This window comes from Peromyscus californicus, unplaced genomic scaffold (assembly GCF_007827085.1).
Source record: "Peromyscus californicus insignis strain IS unplaced genomic scaffold, ASM782708v3 Scaffold_9__1_contigs__length_137607984, whole genome shotgun sequence".
Lineage (NCBI taxonomy): Eukaryota > Metazoa > Chordata > Mammalia > Rodentia > Cricetidae > Peromyscus > Peromyscus californicus.
Window position 1 is genome coordinate 74746276 of NW_026294617.1, and position 22162 is coordinate 74768437.

The 22162-nt window shown below is 43.4% G+C and overlaps 2 protein-coding genes across 2 annotated transcripts in view; one reads left to right on the top strand and one right to left on the bottom strand.

Annotated features, from left to right (window-relative positions):
- Positions 1-2154, top strand: part of Rnf115 (ring finger protein 115) — a 67332-nt gene extending 65178 nt beyond the window's left edge. The window contains exon 9 of the mRNA XM_052732061.1: positions 901-2154. Coding sequence (XP_052588021.1) covers positions 901-1032 — 132 coding nt within the window. The 3' untranslated portion in view covers positions 1033-2154. The remainder of the gene's footprint in view (positions 1-900) is intronic.
- A 127-nt stretch (positions 2155-2281) lies between these two features.
- Positions 2282-21521, bottom strand: Cd160 (CD160 molecule). Its single transcript, XM_052732062.1, has 3 exons — positions 20490-21521; positions 16808-17134; positions 2282-13853 (listed from the first exon to the last, which is right to left on the bottom strand). Exons 1-3 carry the CDS (start codon positions 20647-20649, stop codon positions 13663-13665), a joined length of 678 nt encoding a protein of 225 aa, XP_052588022.1. The 5' UTR covers positions 20650-21521; the 3' UTR covers positions 2282-13662.
- Between the last annotated feature and the right edge of the window lie 641 nt (positions 21522-22162).

Here is a 22162-nt window from a genome sequence, read left to right on the forward strand (position 1 = left end):
TTAAAATTTATAATCCTGTATATGTGTGTGAGGTGGGAATGGATATGTACACATGAGTACAGATGCCCTCAAAGGCTAGAAGAAGGTATTGGATTCCCTGGAGCTTGGGTTACAGACAGTTGCAACACATGGGTGTTGGGAACTGAACTCAGTCCTCTACAAGAGCAGTGCATGCTTTTAACCACTGAGCATCTCTCCAGCCCCTCTCTGCCCCTTTAAAGAAAGTTTGCTTAGCCTCATCTAGAGTCCATGGGGAAATGATTGATAGTTACCTTTCTGTTATAATTCAGGTCACTGTTAGCAATTAATTTTGTTTGCTGTTATGTGTTAGTTTATTAACTTCTTGGCTTAAAATTGTGTCTATTCTGCTTAAAATTCTATCCGGGAGATATCCTGGTATGGTATCTTTCTCATTGTCAACTCGTTATTTATTTTATTGTTTTGGTGGTACTAGAGGTTGAACCTAGGGCCTTGTGAATGCTAGGCAGGGTCCCTTCAATCATAATTGGGGGTGAAGTGGCATGTGGGTACACAGGCTGTGTGTGCATGGGGAGAGGCCAGAGGTCAACTTTAGAGGTCGTTCCTTAAGAAGTGTTCATTTTGATTCTTGAGATGGTGTCTCTGGCTGGTTGACCTGGGACTCGACACATGAGGCTAGGCTAGCTGGCCACAAACCCCAGGGGTCTGTGTTTCTGCCTCCCCAGCGATGGGATTACAAACATCTGTCACTGGCGTTTTATATGGGTTACATGTGACCCGTTACATGGGCTCTGGACTTGTTTGTAACTATTTTACTGACTGAGCCATCTCCCCAGCTTGATTTGGGGGTTTCTTGAGTGTTTGGTAGTCCCAGCTTCTCGGGCCGTGCTGTTGACATGGACTGATATCATTTTGTTTCAGCATGACACATGCCCAGTATGTAGGAAGAGCTTAAATGGTGAGGACTCTACTCGGCAAACCCAGAGCTCTGAGGCCTCTGCAAGCAACAGATTTAGCAATGACAGCCAGCTCCATGACCGATGGACTTTCTGAGACTAAAGACCACACCTGAACCAGGGCTGCCTGTGTTAGTCTTCTTATCATAGCTGTAAGTTGTTTCAAAACTACACAAACAAACAAACAAAATAATAGATGGATTTAGGAATCATGTAAGAAACCCCAACCCATAATATTAATGCAATGAGTGTATTTCTCTAAATTTAAAGTTAGGACCTACAGGTGGAATTGTATCTACAACCAAATGCCTCCTGTTCCTGAATTCAGAGTGATACTTTTCTAAGTGTGAAACTTAATTATGTCAGTTTGCTCCTGCCTGAGTAGAATCGGTTCCTTCAAGTCCAGCTCGGGTTCTGCTGTCATGTTGTCTGTAATGGACATCTCTACCTCCTCTTCCAATCTCTAGCCCATCAGTGGGGATTTTGCAGCAAATACAGAGGAGCCAGAGCCCTAAGGTCTTGTTGTATGACGTCTTTTTGTCTTAATTGTACAAGAGTACCTACTCTTGGCCATTAGCAAGGTAAGAAGAACTCAGGAGTCTGAGACTCTAATACTGTTTGTCTTGATCTTCAGAGAGCAACTCAAGGAAATTACAGGGGGAAAGAAGAGTGACCTGCCATCTACACTTTGATTTCCTTAGGTTAATTCAGGAAGTGCAGTTTCCCTAAGAACCAACATGGCATGGCTTAGTCTTGGGTTGGAAGAAATCTGATTTTGGTTCCTTTTTGGCAATAAGTTGGGCAGCATATAGACACAGAAGAGAGATGTTGGAAATTTTTACTACTGAGATGTTTTTAATGACCCTCAACTCATTGTTTACTGTCTTTCATACTAGGGACCTTACAATAATTTCCCTCATAAAAATAGGATTATTTTATTAAGTGCTTCTACACCAGTTCACTTTTTTGGTAATTCATTGTTATTTAGGAATTGAAATTTTACGTTGTCTTGTTTAAGTTTGTAAAGCCCATTTTTCATGTGGGAAGCTTTTCCTGTTTTGTTCAGTTCTAGCTATAGTTCTGATCTATCAATCTGATCAATGTAATCATGCCCAAAACAACTTAGTCTGGGAAAGGGAGACCTTGCTTGAAGTTCTAACAGTGCCCATACACATACTCTGTACATGTTTAAAGCGGAATAAATGGAGATTGTTGAGAATGCTGTTGGACTTGAGTATCTCAGAAGGACATAATGGGGACATCTATCGGCTGTTGGTGTCCCGCAACGGGCACTGAAGGTATGCAGATGACTGCGTTGTAGCATAACACCAGCATTTCAGAGTTCATGACAATCAGAACAAGGTCACTACAGTTTGGGTTTGGTGTGTCTCTTTCTTGGCTAGGAGTCCTTCCCCAATTTTTGATGACTTACATTCTGGGAGTGAGTGTGTGGATTAAAGATGTCTTTGTATTTGGTTAGAGGATGAAGAAGTTAGGGAGGGAAAAGAAAATAGTGAGAGAGTGGCCGGCCCCTAAAGGTTGTAGTCAGAGTATGATTCAAAAGCCAGTTCTGGTGGCATGGGCCCTGTAATCCCAGCTGTTTGGAAGGCTGAAGCAGGAGAGTCACAGTTTAAAGGTTTGCCTGGGCTACATAGTTCAAAGCCTGCTTAGACCACTTAGTGAGATTCTATCTCAAAATAAAAATATAAAAAGAGGCTAGGGATATTGATTAGCATAGAACACTTGCTTGGTTTATATAATGACCTAGGTTCAATCCCTAGTATTTCCAGAATGTGTGCTTCGTGTGTACACATGCATACACACATACATAATTTAAATAGCTTAGAGGAAATGAAAAATATTTTCTTATATCCTTTCATGCCCTGCCTTCGTAGTGGATGTTTCTTCAGGGATGGGGTGGGGAGGTGGAGTGATCTGTTTATTGTGGTTAGGCCATAAATGTAGCCTGAAAATACACAATGACTTTGGATTGGAAGGAGAATCAGAGGAAATAAGAATTCTGTTATGAATATTTGGTCATTAACCTGGAGGAAGCTGTATTGAAGCTGGAACATGTAGATGTAACCAACCTTCTTATTAAGTAAGAAACACAGAACCAATGCAAAGAAGAAAGCCAAGAGGTCAGAGCTAAGAGCTAAAACCTTACCCTTCCTCCTGCGGTGGTCCTACTTCTCCGAACAAGAGCTACTTTCTGTGTTAAAGTCCTTATATAGAATTTCTGTTCTGCCTTCTCATTGGTTGTAAACCCAATCACATGACCGCCTCATCACGGCCTGTCTGTATAGGCCTCCAGGTTTTCCATGATTGGTATTGAGATTAAAGGCATGTGTATCCAATAATGGCTGTATCCCTGAACACACACAGACTTACCTAGCTCTGCCTACCAAGTGCTGGGATTACAAGCGTACGCCACCACTGCCCTGCTTTCCTATGGCTTGCTAATAGCTCTGACCCCCGGGCAACTTTATTTATTAACATACAAATAACATTTTAATACAAATAAAATATCACCATAGGAACACATTCCAGTTTTCGAACAAACACTTGTCTCAGAAAGATGATAGTAGCTCCGGAGTGTTGGTCTGCTCACTGTGTCCAGAAATGCCAAGACAGGCAGTTTGTGTTTCCTGTGAAACACAGAACACAAACACAGTTTGTTACACCTGGGAAGCTAGAACTAGAAATTAATTTACACAATATGCAAACAAATGCTCTAATTCATGGTATAGTACACAGACAACATTACTTTCATTTTTTGTGGTCTCTTGAGAGAGGACAGAAGGCATTTTGCTGTCTCCCAGACTTGTCCACTCAGTTTTTAGTGTTCCTATTATAGCAGGTACCGCAGACTTCTGGGCTAGTTTATCTAAGGAATTAGGATACTTCAGACAAACAGAACTGATTGGATGATAGAGAAATAGATTACACTAAATCACAAATTGGCTTGTGCAGTCCCGGTATCTTTAGTGTGAAGTCCAGGAGAGCAGTGAGTGCAGTTCTAGTCAAGTCTGTAGGCCTGCACACCAGAAAAGCCTCCACAGGCCCGAGGAAGCTGATGAGTTCCAGCGCCACAGGCAGGGAAGACAGATCTCCCAACTTAGACATTTGGATAGAAGGAGTTAAAGCATCCCTAACTTGAGAGAGAATAGCCTTTTTATTTAATTCAGGCCCTCAATTGTTTGGGCTTCGGAATAATATGTTGTTTTTCAGCCAACTGAGTCAAATGTTAATTTTATTCAAAAACACCTTCACAGAAACACTGAGAGTAATGTTTGACTGAATATGTGGGCCTCCTGCAACCTAGTCAGATTGCCACTTAGACTTGACCATCGCAAGGATGGAACATAGAAATGATGCATGGAGAGATTTTCATGCCATGTGAGCAAAAGTTAATTCCTGGTAAATAAATGTCTACATTGGCTTAGAGACTACAGTGGGATGGTATATAGTATCTGGACATAGTTTAACCTGAAGTAAGAGATGCCGCCCATTCTAGGAGAGAAGAGAAGAAACATTTTATATTCTTTGAACTAACACCAGAATGTGAGCTGGGATTAAAAGCTTATTTTCATAAAGCTTTACCCTTAAATGTAGTGTCTTAGTTTCATTTCTGCTGCTGTGATAAACATCCCACAAAAAGCTTAGGGGAGAAGTGGTTTGTTTGGCTTGTATTCCAGCTTGCAGTCATGTGGGGAAAAGGCAGGGCTTGAAGCAGCTAGTCACATCCTTAGTTGAGCAGAGAGAGAATACAAGCATGCATGCCTGCTTGTCTAGTTCCCTCAGCCCCCATTTCACTCATACAGTTCAGTGTCCAGTCCATGAAATGTGCCATTCATGTTCAGAATGGTCTTCCCACCTCAATCAAGAAATAAAAAAAAAATTCCTTACAGGAATGTCCACATGCCAACCTAATCTAAGTAATCCCTCATTGAGAGTCTTTTCTCAGGTGATTCTTGGTTGTGAAAAGCTGTCAGTTCAAAATGAAGCATGAGACCTTTACATTAATATAAAATGCCTTACCCTTTGAATTCTATGCAGAGCTCAACAGATTTTTCTTATTCTGATTTTTGCCTGCTCTTTATTGATAGAAATACATATTTCTCTGTATTTGTATATATACAGATATTCTTATCTGCTGATTTGAAACAGTTACTTGTACATTCAGAGCATGATAGACTTGAAAGATGGAAGACTATGGTCTAGAGTCTTGCTACCCTTGCAGGGACTAATTGCCCTTCATATTTTTCAGACAGCTGAGTCAGGTCTGTTGTTTTAGTGCCTTTTCTATTGCCTTGACAAAACACCATGACCAAGGCAACTTATAAAAGAAAGCATTTAATTTGGGGCACATGGTTTCAGAGAGTTAGAGTCCATCATGATGGGGATCATGGCAGCAAGCAGCAGATGTGACCCTGGGGCAGTAGCTGAGAGCTTCTGTTTTTATCCAAAATCAGGAGGCAGAGAGAGCTAACTGGGAATGCCTGGGCTTTTGAAATCTCAAAGCCCACCTCCAGTGACACTCGCCTTCAATAAGGCCATATTTCTAAATCCTTCCTGAAATTTCCACCAACTGAGGACCAAGAATTCAAATATATGAGCCATAGGGGCCATTCTCACTCAAACCACCATAGTTAGTTTGGCCAGATGGAGTTAAAGGGTGTTGTGGAGTGCGGAGAAATGGACACTTAGCCTTATTTCCCGAGCCTTTAAAGCGTCAGGGCTGAGGAGCTGTACGGAATGAAAAGGAATGACGTGGTGTTTAAAATTAATTTTCCCCAGAGTTCCCATTTCCAATTCTTTGAAATGTTGAGAAGCTGGAAGACTCTAGGATAACATGCCTCTCTTGCTATTTGTAACTTTTTGGCCCTTTCCTTACAATAATGGTTTAATTTAATTTTTAGAAAAAATAATTCCTAGGCTGGAGAGATGGCTTAGGGGTTAAGACCTCATATGCTCTAGTCCCTGTGCAAAGGTGACACACACATTTGTGAAGCATTCCATATTTTTAAGGGAAGCACACTCACCCATCCACCCACCCACCAGCAGCAGCAGCAGCAACAATAACAACAACAAAATAACAGGAATCAACAACCACTGGTCATTGATATCCCTCAATATCAAAGGACTCAATTGCCCTATAAAAAGACACAGACTAGCCTGATGGTGGTAAGGGTTACACAGAGAAACCCTGTCTTGCAAAACAAAAACAAACAGACACAGACTATTCAGAAAGGATTCGAAAACAGGATCCATCTGTCTGCTGTATCCAAGAAACATACCACAACATCAAGGATAGACATTAGCTCAGGGTAAAGGTTTGGGAAAAGATATTATATGCAAATGAACCCAAGAAATGAGCTGGTGTAGCCAATTTAATATCTAAAATAGACTTCAAACCAAAATTAATCAAAAGAGATAGAAAAGGAAAAATCCACTAAGATGCCATTTCAATTTTTTTTTTTTTTTTTTGGTTTCAAGACAGAGTTTCTTTGTGTAACAACTACAAACTCATGGAAACAGAGCAACTCTCTTCTGAATGAAAAATGGGTCAAGACAGAAATAAAGAAATTAAAGACTTTCTAGAATTCAGTGAAAACAAATACGCAGCATACCCAAACTTAATGGGACCCAGTGAAAGTGGTGCTAAGAGGAAAGTTTGTAGCACTAAGTGCCTGCATTAAAAAATTGGAGAGGTCTCATACTAGCATCTTAAAAGCTCTAGAACAAAAAGAAGTAATCACAACCAAGGGTAGTAGATGGTAAGAAATAATCAAATTCAGGGTTAAAATCAGGAGGGAGAGATAGGTGGGGCTGGCAGGCAGAGAGAATAGATAGAAGGAGAGAAAAGAAAGAGAAGGAGCCAGAGAAGGAGGAAGACTTCCAGAGGCCAGCCACCCAGCTACACAGCAAGCCTCAGAGTAAGAGTAAGATTTACAGAATGGGGGGAAGCTCAGAGGTAAAAACCAGATGGGTTAATCCAAGTTAAGAAAAGCTGGCTAGAAACAAGCCAAGCTAAGGCCAGGCATTTATAAATAAGAATAAGCTTTCATATGATTTATTTGGGAGCTGGGTGGTGGGCTCCCCAAAAGAGTAAAAAATAAGCAACAACATTTTGGCATACCAGTGTGGTGCTCAAATTTCCATAGTGCCTGAGAAAGCTTTAAAAAGAAGAAGAAGAAGAAGACATGGCTTCTTAAAGAGTTTCAGCCTGCTGGCCAGCCCTTGAGCAGCCAGTACATTAAGTAGGAACAAAAACCTAAGTAAAAATGCCTGCCACAGCACAAACATTAGCATTCTATAGCTCTAGGGAGGTTGAATGCAGTCCCTGGCCAGACAAACCTCCGACAGCCTGAGAGTTTCACGCTTGGTTTTCAAGACCCAAGAAGCAGGCGGAGCCAGCTGAGAGCTGTGTACAGAGCATCTAGGTGTGGGAGTCTGTGTGTTCATCCATTCAAAGAAGGCTGAAGACAAGAGAGGTCTAGACAGAAAAACCTCTGAACAGGTTACAGTGTGTTTAACAGTGTGCATAGGCTTAAGAAAGGAAAAAAGGGTATAATCATAGAAAGAAATGAATAGTTTAAAAACAATAATAAAGTCTTTAAAGAGAGAGTAAAAGTAATATAAAAGAAAAAAAGCCACGTAAGATGGGAAATACTCAGGGAGTCCTGATCCTGTATGTTATTGTATTGATTTTGAATTTTTTGATTGTTGAAAAGCAAAGGAATTGGAAGAGGGACTGTTGAAGTAAATCAGTCTATATACTTTAGGAAAAACTTAACTTTTAAAAAGTCAAAAAATATACTTGTCGGGCTGGAGAGATGGCTCAGAGGTTAAGAGCACTGACTGCTCTTCCAGAAACCCTGAGTTCAATTCCCAGCAACCACATGGTGGCTCACAATCATCTGTAATGAGATCTGGTGTCCTCTTCTGTGTACATAATAAATATAAATAAATCTTAAAAAAAAGACTTTAAAAAAATATACTTGTCAAAAGGAAATAAAAAAATGCTTTGGAGTTTTGTTCTCACAGGAGATGAAAGGCTGTGAATTCCTTCAGGGTAAATATGGATCAGGTTTGGTCAGGCAAGACCTCCTGAAACTTGACAGGTGAATTTTATTTAATCAAACACATCTTTTCATCATTAAACAAATGTTCCAGAGCATAAGCAAAAGTAACACACCTTAAAATAATATTGTACAATAAGATAAACATGCTTGTGATGGCTATTCTTGGTTATCAACTTGACTACATCTGGAATTAACTAAAATCTGAAAATGAAGGGCACACCAGTGAGGGCTTTTTCTTAATTAAATCACTTGGTGTGGGACGACCCACCTTTAATCTGGATCTTTTGAGGTGGGAAGATCCACTTTTAGTCTGGGCTACACCTGGTAGCAGCCTGTATAAAAGACAGGGAAGAAGTCTTTTGCTCTTTGCCTGCTTGTCCTTGCTCTTGATGGCAAGTTCATTCCTTCACTGGCATTAGTGCCTTACTTCTTCTGGATTCCAGCGTATAATGAAGACCAGCTGAGACACCCAGCCTGGTAGACTGAGCAACTACTGGATTCCTGGCTTTTCCATTGGACAGCTATTATTGGACTAGCAGGACCCCAGACTGTCGGCTACTCTAATAATCACATATATGTACACACAATGTATTATATGAATACATATGAGTTATTATGTATTATTTATATGAATATGTACATATGTGTAAATATTTATTCTACCAGTTCTGTTCCTCGAATGAACCCTGATGAATACAGTGCTGTTTGTGAGATTAATGGAGATTTGAAAGTTGGGTAAGACTACTCTTGGAGTTCCCAGAATGATTCTCCAAAGTTCTGTGTATGGAGCTGGGTAAAGATCGAATGGAATGGTGTCATTCCTGTGGGAGAAAATTCTGGCTGGCACTAATGCCCTTCTCTGGGCACACAGGCCGGGTACTGCAAGGCTGCCCAGGGTTTGTAATGGAAATCAGAATACAGTATGCGTGACTAGGGCATATTCCAGGTCCAAGTGTGGCTCTCGGCTGAGCGAGAAGATGTCCCAGACAAGAGGAACTGCAGACATTCAAGTTTGAGGTTGGTTGGTTTGTTTGTTTTTAACATACAAATTTTTTTGTGTGACAAATTAGATGGTGTCCACATAAACGAAGCATCTGTTGTAGCTTTTCCTTCTCACTAAGACCCTTAGGCCTATGGATCATGGGTGTGGCTTGTTGTGGTTATGTTTTCTAATCAGAAGTACAGCTGTTTTTTTTGTTTTTATTTTTGTTTGGTTTGGGTTTTTTGACACAGGGTTTCTCTGTGTAACAGTCCTGGCTGTCCTGGAACTCGCTCTCACAGAGATCCATCTGCCTTTGCCTCCTGAGTGCTCAAATTAAAGGCATGTGCCACCACTGCCCAGCAGTAGTACAGTTTTTAATACCTAAAATTTATTAGAAATCCTCCCAACAAGAAGAGAGATAGCTATATTTCTAGCAATTTTTGATGAATGAATATGGCAAAAGGCTGCAGTGATTTCTGATTTTAAATCAATTTGTTTTTGTTATATCCAGTTACATATATATGTGTGTATATTTTATTAGTTATGTCCAGTTACATATATATGTATACATGTACGTATGTATATATGTATATACATGTAACTTGATATATATACATATATATCTAAGATATTTATTTGTACAGAAGAAAATGGCTTTGTAAGTTCTTTGTAATAGCTCAGTGGCTTCACAAGTTATGAATTATTCATACAGATTTTGGGGTTCATACATGGAAGTCCTTGGACTTACTTAAAATTGAAATTGATCGTGTGAACACACTTTAAAACCAAGACAATATTTCTAATTTCTGCTTAACTGAATCTTGAAATAAGTAGAATAAACAGATTCTTTAGACATTTGCTTTCTGGTTGCTCATTTATTCTGCTTAGTTCAAGACTTCTGAATGTCTTGATAGATGAGCAGAGACCACGTGTCTGGTGTATAGCTATGTGTGCACTCTGGTTGGTACAGCATGGTGTATGGAACCGTCCCTGTCATTGGTTGTGATGCTGAAGTCACTGAAGAGCTGAGTGGTCACAGAAGATCCTCTGGAGAGTCATTTTAATGTGAGCGTACAATGCAGTTAAAGCCACAAACAGTTAGAAAAGCTTACGGAGAATGTAATGTAGGGAGAGAGTTTTGGAGACTTTGGAGTCAGGATTCAGATGTCTCTGGGTTCCAAATCTAGTCTTATTTGATCCTCAGGAAAACACGGTAGTGATAGTCCCTTCACACACCTGTCTAACTGCAGGACAGGGATCTGATGCCCCTCTGGCTTCTTTGGGCACCAGGCATTCTTGTGCACACATGCAGACAAAGTGTTCAAACACATGAAATAAAAATAAGTTTCACTTGCCCAAAGACATGCAGCTCTCAGTTGCAGCACCAGAATTTGGATCCAGGTTTTACACTTCAAGCCTAGTGTTTTTATCTCTAGAGGACACAGAGTCAGAAATCTTTAGTTTGAAATTCAAGACCACCCTATTAAAGACATTGCTGTAACATGTCGGCCTTGGGTCTTGGTCTCTGTAAATCTTAGTTTCCACATTGGGTAGGTCGGTGTCAAAAAGATGACAGGTGAGATGTCTATTTGATGGCTTTTCACTTAGCTCCACCCGACTGTCTCTTTCTATCTTTTCGTTCATGTCGTCCCTGCTGTTGGAAATAGCCTGCCCCTTGTTCTGCGTGTGACAAGGGTTATCTGTCCAAAGTCAAAGAGGGTCTGTGAGTTTAGGAACAAGAGAAGCCTGCAAATAACTGCTTTGAGCGTCTTTGAAAAAGACTAGTGACCAAAGAGGCTGTAGGTCCTTGTTGAAGGTAGACAGTTGCAGCCCGTAGTGTCCCTGGGCCGTGGGAGGGCCTCACCTCTTCTAGCAGTGTCAGCCTTGCTTTTTTGTTTGCCTTCCAAGTCAGTCACTGGACCTGGTTCTCCTGCTCCCTTTCCTCCCCAGTTTGCTTGTTTTGTCTTTTTTCCTTTGCAGTGTTAAACAAACAGTTCTTTTTTAAAATGGTATTTTCCTTTTTAAAGATTTATTTAGTGTGTGTGTGTGTGTGTGTGTGTGTGTGTGTGTGTGTGTGTGTGTACGTGCACATGCGTAGGTGCAAGTGCATTGGAGGCCAGAAGAGGGCATTTGGTGTCCTTCATCATTCTCTACCTATTCTTCTGAGGTAGGGTCTCACAGTTTCTCCACTAGGCTGGAACCCAGCAAGTCCCAGAAATCCTCCTGTCTCTGGCCCCTTGAAGCTGAGCTTATAGGTGTTTGTGGGAACTCTTGGCTTGTTACATGGGTCCTGAGAGCCAAACTCCAGTCTTTGTGATTGAACTCAACCACTAAGCCATGTCTCCAGGCCTGACGTTCTTCTTTAGCTTGCTTATTGGGGGCTGGTGAGATAGATCGGCAGCTAAAAGCACTTGCACAAGCCTGGCTTCCTAAGTTTGATCTCCAGACCTCACGGTAGGAGGAGAGAAGCAACTCCCAAGAGTTGTCCTCTGACCTACACACACACACACACACACACACACACACACACACACACACACGCACGCACGCACATCATACACACACATAAAATTGAAACTTGCTGATTTTACTGTGTTGCAGGGGAGACAAAACACTATTTTGTGGTATAAAGCAGACCTGGTGTTTAAAGATAGCACACTATCTTTATGTGGCCATCTGCAGAATGTTTTCTTTATTGGCACTGAGGTGGGAGAAGGCAGGCTCGTGCCGGCAGGAAGGAAGGGAGACCAAGAAGGAAGCCAGATGTCTACCAGATCCTTGGAATGATTTTATTTATTGGGGTCGGGGCACAGCACTCCCGTGGCGGTCAGAGGACAGTTTGTGGGAGTCAGTTCTGTCTTTACACCATGTGTGTGCAGAGGTTTGAGCTGAAGCTTGGCAGGCAAGCTCCTGTTCGTGGTTGAGCCATCTTGCTGGCCCTCCAGATTCTTGGATTACTTAGCATCTGTTCCTTGTACCATTCTTCTCTGTGTGCATTGTGGGATTTATCTTGCTGCACCTTCTTTTTGAGGTTTTATTCTTTATCACAAGGTGTATAGAGCTGTAGAAAGAAAATGGTTTGTATTATTACCTCACAGCTTAGACCATCATGACACAGAGTGTCTGATTTGAGAAGTCTCACCTGTCCTGAGATGTGTGTTTGATAGGCTTTCATGACTAGAGAGGGAAGGGGAAAATGTATGAACATAATGTCCATGTTGTGTGGAGGGCGCAGAGGGAAGCACAGGGGACCAGGACACTCCATCTTTAACCTCACATGAAAGAAAGCCTTATAACTTGGTCTCCTTTTGGAGCCCATGTAGTTTTCCTAGTGGCTTTACTCAGCAGGTCTGCATAAAGAGGATGATTGGATGACGGGCCTGAGGACCAGGTGTCTGGGATGGTCTGCACTTGGCTGTGCTGGGGGAGGTCATTAGCTCCACCCCTTGGTGTTCCTTTAAAAACCCTTTGGCAGACAGTCAGGGCCTGATGGATTAGGATCCAAGTCCTTTTGAGGTTATTCTGTATTTTCTATCTGTTTCTCTTCCCTCTATACTTCTAATATTTCCTGCTGCTCCTGCTCAAGAGTACCCTGGGGAAGAGTAGGGGTGGGATGGCCCCCTACAGTGTCTATGATATTGTGAAGGCCGACGAAAATGTGTGCATCTTTCTGCGGAACACTGCCTCTTCCATAATTCTACTAAGCCTTGGGTTGGAGGAAGGTGAAGACAAGGAAAGGCTAGACATGGCTACTCACACCTGTAATCCCAGCGGTCAGATGCCTGGGGTAGGGCTGCGAGTCGGAGGCCAGTCTCAATCTCTCTCCTACAGCTTCCTAACATAGCGAGTATATGATTTAGCTTTGTTGTGGTTTTTTTCTTCCTTTTGTGTGCCTTGAGCCCAGGAGAAACTAATTGAATTTAAAGTTTTGTTCTTGACTAGAAAAGAGAAGTAGGAGCTGAGACTTGCTGTTCTAGGATGAATCTGGAGTCAGAGGTAGTGGTGAGAGTGCAAGGCTGGACTCAGTTTCCCCTTTGAGTTTGTGCTGTGCCTGAAGAAATAACATTAACAAGAATCTAGTTTAACCCACTAGGGAAACTTGTATTCAGTATGTGTAAACAGTCAGACTGCTCCATCCTCACACACACACACACACACACACACACACACACACACACACACACATACACACCCATGTGGAAGCTGGCCTTTGACTGCCAAGGACAGAGACTTGCATCAGTTATTTGTTATGCAAAAGCCTAGTGACAAATTGTTCAATGTCCCAGTCTTTCAATACTCAGTATGGTCCTCCACTTTGTGGAGCAGCTGTGTTCAAACTCCACCTCAGCCCGGCCCTGTCTCCTGCCTTGTTCAGCTTTGTATAATAGAGACCTGTCGCCTGAACTGGAGTGCTGTGTCCACTGAGTGACTGGAGGCAGCATGTTTGTCTCCCAGCCTTTCCTAAGAGGACTGACCTCTTGCCCAGAGGACCGTCCTGTTCGTCTGTCTCCATGGAGACGCAGAGTTAGGAGACGAGTACCTTCAGACCACTTCCACCCACACACTGGTTTGTACTTTTCTGTAGAGAGCCAGGGCTTGGGGGGCATCTGTCCCTTCTTCCGAGCTTCCTTTCTGGACTTTCCCTCCTAGGAAATAGTTAACCTTGCAAGGACACAGACTCATAGTTTGGAGCGCTGCAGTCTCTTCTGGACATACCTTGAAGGGCCACCAGGCTGGTGACCATCACCCCCCAGGCCTTTGCTTGCGGGAAGCCTGAACTGAGAGTGCTGTCAATATGGCTGAAGCCAGGGTGCTGCTTCTGTCTCTGGCTTATCTCGGTGTGGTTCCCTGTTCCAGGTTCAAAAGAGAATCGTGTCAAATTCATAAGGATGTCAGAAGTCAGAGCTTCCTCTTGTGACATTTCCCACATGATCTCAAGGAGTGCCTGGCAGCACAGTTCACTTCCTGAATAAGTAGTGTTGGCATCTGTGGGCTGTGATGATAGGCTTAAGCTTAGTAGATGAATACAGAATCTAGCCTTCAGCAGATACAGAAATGCACATAGACCTCGGAGGAGCTCTAGAGTTTTGACAGAAAGGTGAAACAGCTTACCTTGGACTTGGGTTTCCCTAGATTTCATTCATTATAAACAGTCTTCTGTAACGGATCAAGTAATAAAGTTACAATCTTGAGTGCTGGAATAGAGCTGGAGCTTCTGTCGTTGCCTCTGAGTGAGCACTGAGGACGAGTTGTCAGAGGACAGCAATAATGCCACCTCCTGAAAGTCTGTGGAGGTTGATGCCAGCACAAGGCCTGGTACGTGCTAAGCACTCAGTACACGGTAGGCATGGTTTATTAATGCCACCTGTTGCCTATCTGCTCTTACCTTCCAAAAGGAACCTATTTCCTCAGGTGACAGTCCTATGTGCTGAATGCTTGAATAGCCGTCCCTGTCATCTCAAGTAGAAACACTTGGGGTGCGTTAGGAAACTAGGTATAAGGAGCAAGGACTGTTGCACCCCGTTCTGTTGTCCAGCGCTTGGCACTGTGCTCAGGATGCACAGTGAGTGTTCATTAAATGAATGAAGAGGGGCAGGGGAGTAGCCACTCCTGCAGTTTAACTGGAGCGGGGTGGCCAAATAAATACAATGAAATTGCCTAGGGCAGTGGTTCTCAGCCTTCCTAACGCTGTGACCCTTTAATACAGTTCCCCATGTTGTGGTGACCTCCAAACATAAAAGTATTTTGTTGCTACTTCATAACTGTAATTTTGCTACTGCTGTGAATTGTAATTAAATTTCTGATATGCGGGATAACTGATAGGTGACTCCCAAAGGGGTTGTGACCCACAGGTTGAGAGCTGATGGGCTAGAGCCTCATACTAAGCTAACATGATTTAGACTTTGTAGACATTGAGAAGCCATTAATTCTTTGAGTGACGGCATAGAACATACAAGCTAGCCTTCTAGATAAATCTGCTGGCAATCTAGAGTGGATTGGGACAATACTTAGTTGGTGGCCCATTTATTGAACAGTAGATCCTGTAGCAAGTGTGAAAGAGAAAATGTTGGCAATCTGAAGGACCTCGCTTGTTAAAGTTGAGAGGAATGTTTTAACTATGCTGTGAGAAAGACTTGGAAAACATTTGAAAAGAAAATAATAAATGTAGGGAAAACTTGTAGTAACTTACTAGATGAGTGAAGAAAACGAGGAACCAGGGTTTTGACTGAGTCATGGACAGATGCTAGTCTCAGGAAGACAAGTTTGAGGAGATGGGAGTGCTGCCAGGAAGTGGCCCAGCTGTTAGTGGGGGTGTTTGGTTAGAACATTGGAGAGGAGGTAGAGCTGGAGAAGGTGATTGGTGGGTCACTTGCAAAATGCAGGTTTAAATCAGAGTGGATGCAAACTCAGGGGAAGGTAGAGAAGGTAGACTAGGTGAGGACTTAGGTTAGATTGATGGGAGGAGGAAATAGAGGCAAAATAAATGAGAAACAAGTCAGAACAGTCGCAGAAGCCAGCGGAGAGGATGTCAGTGGAAGAAAGAACGTTAGAAGGGCCGAGTGATGGGCCATATAGGCAGGTAGCAGCCAGCAAGACAAGAAGAAAATATAGATCAGACTGGAATGAAGTGGAACAGTGGAATGATTAGCACCATGGAAGAGAACAGGAATGTTTGCTAAAAGGCCTGCCTCTCAGAGTTTTATTTACATGGGTGCAGAGCTAAGATAGTGTTTGTCTACTGACATGGTCTAGCTGTGTAGCCCAGGCCCCAAACTTAGGATCAGTCTTGGTTCCCTGAATGGTGAGGTTACAGGTATGTGCCACCATGCTGGGTTGATGGATTCTTTAAACAAATTGTATGAGGCTGGCATGTGGTTCAGTGGCAAAGTACTGGCTTAGCATGTTCTATGTCCTGGGTTCAAGGTTTAGCATGGAGAAGAGTTCATACAGTCAGCAAGCTATTTAAAGCTTTTTATGTCCAACAGTGCCTCTCTTCTCACATATATTGGTAATTTGGCTGGGTGTAGAATTCCAGATAAAAGATAATATTTTTTCACAGAATTCTGAAGGCTCCATCTTAGATGGGCGCTTCATAAAGCTTGGCTAGAGTCATCACATTTAGGTTTACTGGGGTGGTAAGGGAGCAGAGGAGGTGAGCACACCATGAAGAACACGGGCAGAGATCAGAAGCCTTGCTCCCTTGGTGAGCTTAAGACCCAGAATGACTATTTTGGGTCCTCACAACTTTCTGACTTCTGATTCTAGAAAACTGAGCTCATGGGGGCTATCCACACTTTTTGCTTTATTTTTCTGTTTTAATCCAGTAGCTTGAATAGATACATTTCTTCGAGCTGAATGCTTCTTAGGGCAATCACCCATTTTATTTTAAAACCATCTCTATGTATTTGAGAAAATATACACGGCCTCTTCTCTGGGAGAACTCCAGAGTAGGCATCAAAAGGCCTGAGTTATAGACCTGTATTTTTACTAGCCCAGTCAATGAGTGGCATTGACTAAATCTCTTCACCTCCTGATGACTCAGTCTTCTAATGAGAATGCAAGGGCCATTCTAGAAAGATGCTGAATAGTAATGACAAAGATGAGATTACCTTTGTAAAGATACTTTGAAGAAAGGTTTGACATAAGGTGTATCAGCTGGTGGGGTGCTGGGAGAGGACTGGGTAATAGGAAGGAATGATGCCAAGGGGGTTGCTCGCTAGGACTTCACATTGCTACTGGAAACTCCCACTGTCAGCCCTGCTCGCTGCTCCTCTGGTGACATTTGGTTATTAGGGACTTACCTGTGACTAGAACAGAGAAAAAATGACCATGGATGTGGATTTCTGGCCTCTGGCTTCTGGCACAGCACTGGTAGGTCCCACTGTCGGATGGTGTGGCTTGTTCTATGGTGAACACCAGCTGAGATGACTGTTCAGTGATGCCATCTGTCCCAGGATCCCTTTTAACCCTTAGCTGTTCTAAGCTGGTCTCAGGGGAGCAGTCCCAAGACCTATCTTTGCACCAGAAGAGCATTAGTCCCTCAGCTTCATCCTTCTTGTGCCACAGAGTACAGGTGAAGTCCAGTTGCCCTCCTTTCTGGGATGCTGAGCTGGTGACATAGATGCACCCTGGAACAGAAATGCAGAAGTTACCCTTGAGAAGCCAGGGAGAGTTCCTTAAGTCACACCTAGCTGGTCCCTGTCAGTAGAGTACAGTCTGACATTGACAGTGGCAGATGGGACACACAACTTCTAGTTGTCCCTGTGACAGTAAGCACATTGCCTGCCTCCTCTAATTCTCCTGGGAGGTGAGACTTAGACCAGATACATACATGTGAAACTTCTACTCCGTGATGCTGCGCGGGTGTGTGTGTGTGTGTGTGTGTGTGTGTGTGTGTGTGTGTGTGTCTTAGTTACTGTTCTATTGCTGTGACAAAGCACCGTGACCAAGGCAACTTATAAAAGAAACCGTTGAATTTGTCAGGGCGGGTTAGGGTCCATGATGGCAGAGTGAAGGCCTGGTGTCAGGAACAGCTGAGAACTCACATCTCAGACCACAAAGCAGGAGAGAGAGCACACAGAACGGTAAGAGGCTTTGGAACCTCAAGCCTGCCCCAGGGACAAATCTCCAACAGGGCCACACGGCCTAATCCTTCCCAAATAGCCACTAATGGGGACCAAGTATTCCAGTGCCAAGACTTACTTAGGACATCTTGTTCAAACCATCAGAGCTCTGCTCTCAATGCTCTCAAGTGCGTAGCCCAGTGTAAAGATCAGCAAAATACAAGCCAGGCGGTGATGGTGCACACCCTTAGTCCTGGCAGAGGCAGAGGCAGGTGGATCTCTCTGAGTTCGCGGCCAGCCTGGTCTATAGAGTAAGTTCCAGGACAGCCAGGGCAACACAGAGAAATCCTGTCTCGAAAAATCAAGTAATAATAGTGATACTGATAATAATAATAGATAAAATAAATTTTTAAAAGATTAGCAGAATACTGCACTCCAGATTCCAGGTAGTAACAGAGCAGCCATGGCTAGAGGCAAGATGTGCAACCCCCACTTGGTAGTGGCGGAGGCAGTGATGGTGATGTTCCTGGGTCTGGAGTAGAGTGAATGAGTCGGGGCAGGGGAGGCCCTATACCAATGGGGAGAATGTGATGGCAGGGCAAAAATCCATTCTTGTATGAATGCAAACAGTTCTGAAATGTTTTTCTACTTTGGGGAGAGAAATCAGTTGTACATCATGAAGTCAAATGCCTGGGAAGGCCTTAGTTGAAATCTGCAGGAAGTAAGGAGAGAAATGAAACGGTGTGGGCATAAGCTCCAGGAAAGGTAAGACAGATCAGTGCCAGGAGAGGGTCTCGGGCATATTTTTAAGCCAAAGCTCAGAAGCAATAAAGCCTCAAAAACTACCCTCGTGGTATGATTCTACCAGTGTAGCTGTGGCCAGGCAAGCCCTGAAGAAACCCTTCAAGGACAAACAAGCCCCCCGAAAAGAAAGGTTGGGGGAATGTAACAGCCTCTAGCCATGGCTGCCCTGTTACTACCTGGAATCTGGAGTGCAGTATTCTGCTAATCTTTTAAATATGGGTTTCTACCTTGTCCAAAGGAGCCCCAGGAGGAGCAAGGCTGAGCAGCAGTCTGCAGAAAGGAAGGATTAGAGGAGTTGGTTGAGGGTGGGAAGGAAGAAGGCGTGAAGGTTGACTTCTCAGTGGAAGACAGGAGCATGGCGGCCACCAAGCAGTTCTCTCGGGGCATCTGTGTGGTGGTGGAATACCGGGGGCCTCGCCTGGTTCACTGACACCAAAAGTCAAGGGGCTGTGTGTGCAGAGGATCCCTCCAGGAGTTGCTACGTGTTAGTGTACTGTTTTCAGCGTCTGAGCAGAAGCCACTGCGTGGATGCTGCCGGAGCTACGGATCCCCTGGGGAAACTAGTCACAGCCAGTGTAGGAACTGCCAAATGGAGCTGTGTGCCCCATGTCACAGTGCGGTCCGGAGGGTTTCCGGCACAGTGATGGCGCTGCTGCCAGGCTGTGTGGAAGCCCGCTCATGGATGAAGCATTAGCTGTTGCTTTGTCCTCGTAGCCATCTCCCTTCTTCAAAGGACGAAGACCCAAAGGGAAAAGATGGTTTTCATGCATGAGTGCGGAGTGTGTGTGTGTGTGTGCAGGCCAAAGGACAGCCTCGGTGGCATCTTCAAGAACACTTTACCTACTTTGAGACAGGGTCTCTGTCTAGATTGCCCGGTCAGCAAGCCCAAAGGACCCTCCTGTCTCTACCTCCCCAGTGCTGGAATTACAGTGCGTGTCACCATCCCTGGCATTGTTTGGCTAGTACTTTACCAATTAAGTGGTCTTCCCAGCACAGGTTTTTTTTTTTTTTCTTTTTAAATATGATCTTAGAAAATTAAGCTGCATTAAATTTTTAAAAAATATTTGTTCATTTTATGTATATGAGTGTTTTGCCTGCATGTGTCTATATGTACCATGTACATACCTGGTGTCTAAGGAGGATAGAAGAGGGTGGTGGACCCCTGGAATTGGAGTTATGGATGGTTGTGAATCATGATGTGGTTGCTGGGAATTGAACCGGGTCCTCTGCAGGAGCAGCCAGTGCTCTTAACTACTGAGCCATCTCCAGCCCTGCAGCTGCTTTAAAGAAGTATATCTACATGCCTTTGCACTCTAGTGTTTGTAAGTGTTGTGCAGGTTTCCAAAGATAGATTTGAATGGATGGTCTTACGTTATCAGAAATCTCATATCCTGATTACGTTATACACTGTTTGATTCATAAGCCAGATGTTCTATTTCCCTTTCATGTCAGACTTGGCACAGGTTTTAGAGGAAGGATCAGACATGAATGAGGATGCTCCAAGTCAGCGCCTGTGAAAGCTCGAACCCCTGTGCCGCAGGATCAAAAGTAGGTGGTTGTGATGGAGCACTGCCTCTGTGGCCTTAACGGGATGTGTCCAAGCACTTGCTCTCCTTACACCTTGACGGGCACATGTCAAAGTGTATGGCTACATATTCTTAAAGGTTTCTAAGGAAGTCGGTCTTCCCTTTCACTGTTTTAATGTTTAAAGGCCCCGTGGTCTGAGGGCACCAGGTGGGCACAGATCTCTTCTTTCACAGGATGCAGCTTTTCCTGGCACCACAGACCATCGGGGTGGGTAAAGCAGGCAGGGAAGTGCTGCTTCCCTGATACACTGAGTGTATTTAAATCTACCTACCTACCTACCTACCTACCTACCTACCTACCTGTCTAATCTATCTCCACAAAATAAACAATTACTACCAAACTCTGCACTTACTATAATTGAGGGAGCTTATGGGTTCCTGTGTGTGCCTGAAAGAATCAGGGAATCTTCACAGAGAAATCAGCACTTGTGTTGAGACTTTTCCCTACAAGAAAATTTGCACAGAGAACACCCTTCCCCTGAGCCCCCAATTCTCCTAATGGCCGTCTCTGTCCTGGAACCTATTCTCACCACCACATTGGAAGTCCACAATTGCCAGCAGGATGGCCAGGGCACAACAGCTCCGGGCAGGTGACATCAGGATTTGCATGTTGTCAGCAACCCCAGAAATTCCACGTAAATGTTGGCTTTGCCAGTCTGTGGTCCCACACCTGAAAGCACAGAGACACATTAAATGAAGCCTCCTAGACCTCTAAGACTGTCTCCCTGTTTTAGGCTCAAAGTGTCATGGAGATGAAGAGAGCTTCAAGGTACAGAGGGTTTGGAAGTGATATAAAAAGATCAAGTGAGCCGGGCGGTGGTGGCGCATGCCTTTAATCCCAGCACTTGGGAGGCAGAGGCAGGCGGATCTCTGTGAGTTCGAGGCCAGCCTGGGCTACCAAGTGAGTTCCAGGAAAGGCGCAAAGCTACACAGAGAAACCCTGTCTCGAAAAACCAAAAAAAAAAAAAAAAAAGATCAAGTGAGGTCTAACTGGAGAGAGGAATTGGGGTGAGGACTGGGCTGAGAGATGTTGCCTCTTTTTCCTGGGCTCATCTGGCAAATAGCCCCTGTTATATACATCCATACACATATATGTAAACAATGTACATGTGGGTAAGTATATAATATATAAAAAGGAGAAAAAGAAAGGGGTAAATATAAGGGAATGAAGAAGGACTGAGTTCAGGTAAAGAGAACTTGTGTCATGAAAGATATAAAACTAATTTTGTTCTAGTTTCAACTATAGTTCCAGAATATCATGGATATTTTGGTGATGGATAAGTACAAACAATATTTTGGATAGTGAAGGTGTAAAATCGATGAAGAGCCACAGCTTCAGAATGCTTGTCTCAGCTCCGTAGATGTTTACTAAATGCATAGACTTTGAGTCTGGCTAATTTTGATGTGTGATTTTTTTTTCTTATTTGCAAATTGTTTACAATAAACTTTTAATTAAAATTGTTTGGGTTTCCAATATTGTCTTAATAAAGTTTCCCTTGGGTTGAGATTATTTTCTTCTAATATTTTTATTATTTTATCCTTATATATTTAAATAATCTAATCCTGGTTAAGCAAAATTATGTCCACATTTTAAAAAGAACTCAAATGGAAAAGAAAAAATCAACAGGAAGCTGATTTGGTAAGTTTGATTCACATAAGACATTTTTAAATGGGTGTGTGCTGTCCACCAACATTTCAGTTGGGGACAGGCTGCGGGTATACCAGTGGTCCTAAGAGATTATAATGAAATGGGGGCAGAGATGAGTGACTGGAGGGGCAAGAGAAAAGAGAACCCAGGAAAAGAGGGTGGAGGAAAAGGAAAGAACAGAAGAACTCCAAGAAAACCCACAGTTACAGGGTTCACAGGCTTTGCAGACCTCAGCAAGCTTTGAGAACAGGGACCCCACACTGAGGTCCCTAAGAGTGTGTCTGTCACCTGTCATCACTTCTCATCAGCCGAGAAGCCAAGCAAGCCACCCTGTACGTATTTCTGAAGAGTGCCACACGAGGAGCTTTGGGCAGGTCCTTCATGAGGGATGCCAGAAAAAGGTGGTGTGTCTCAGGGCATCATGGTCTTGAAGGCCTTCCAGTGGGACAGTATGTGGAGATGTAAGACAGTAATACCTTGACCTTGACCTCTGCAGACCTAGGTTAATGTGTTTGTTTTTATTGAATGTGTCAATTTTTAACAGAAAGGTTAGAA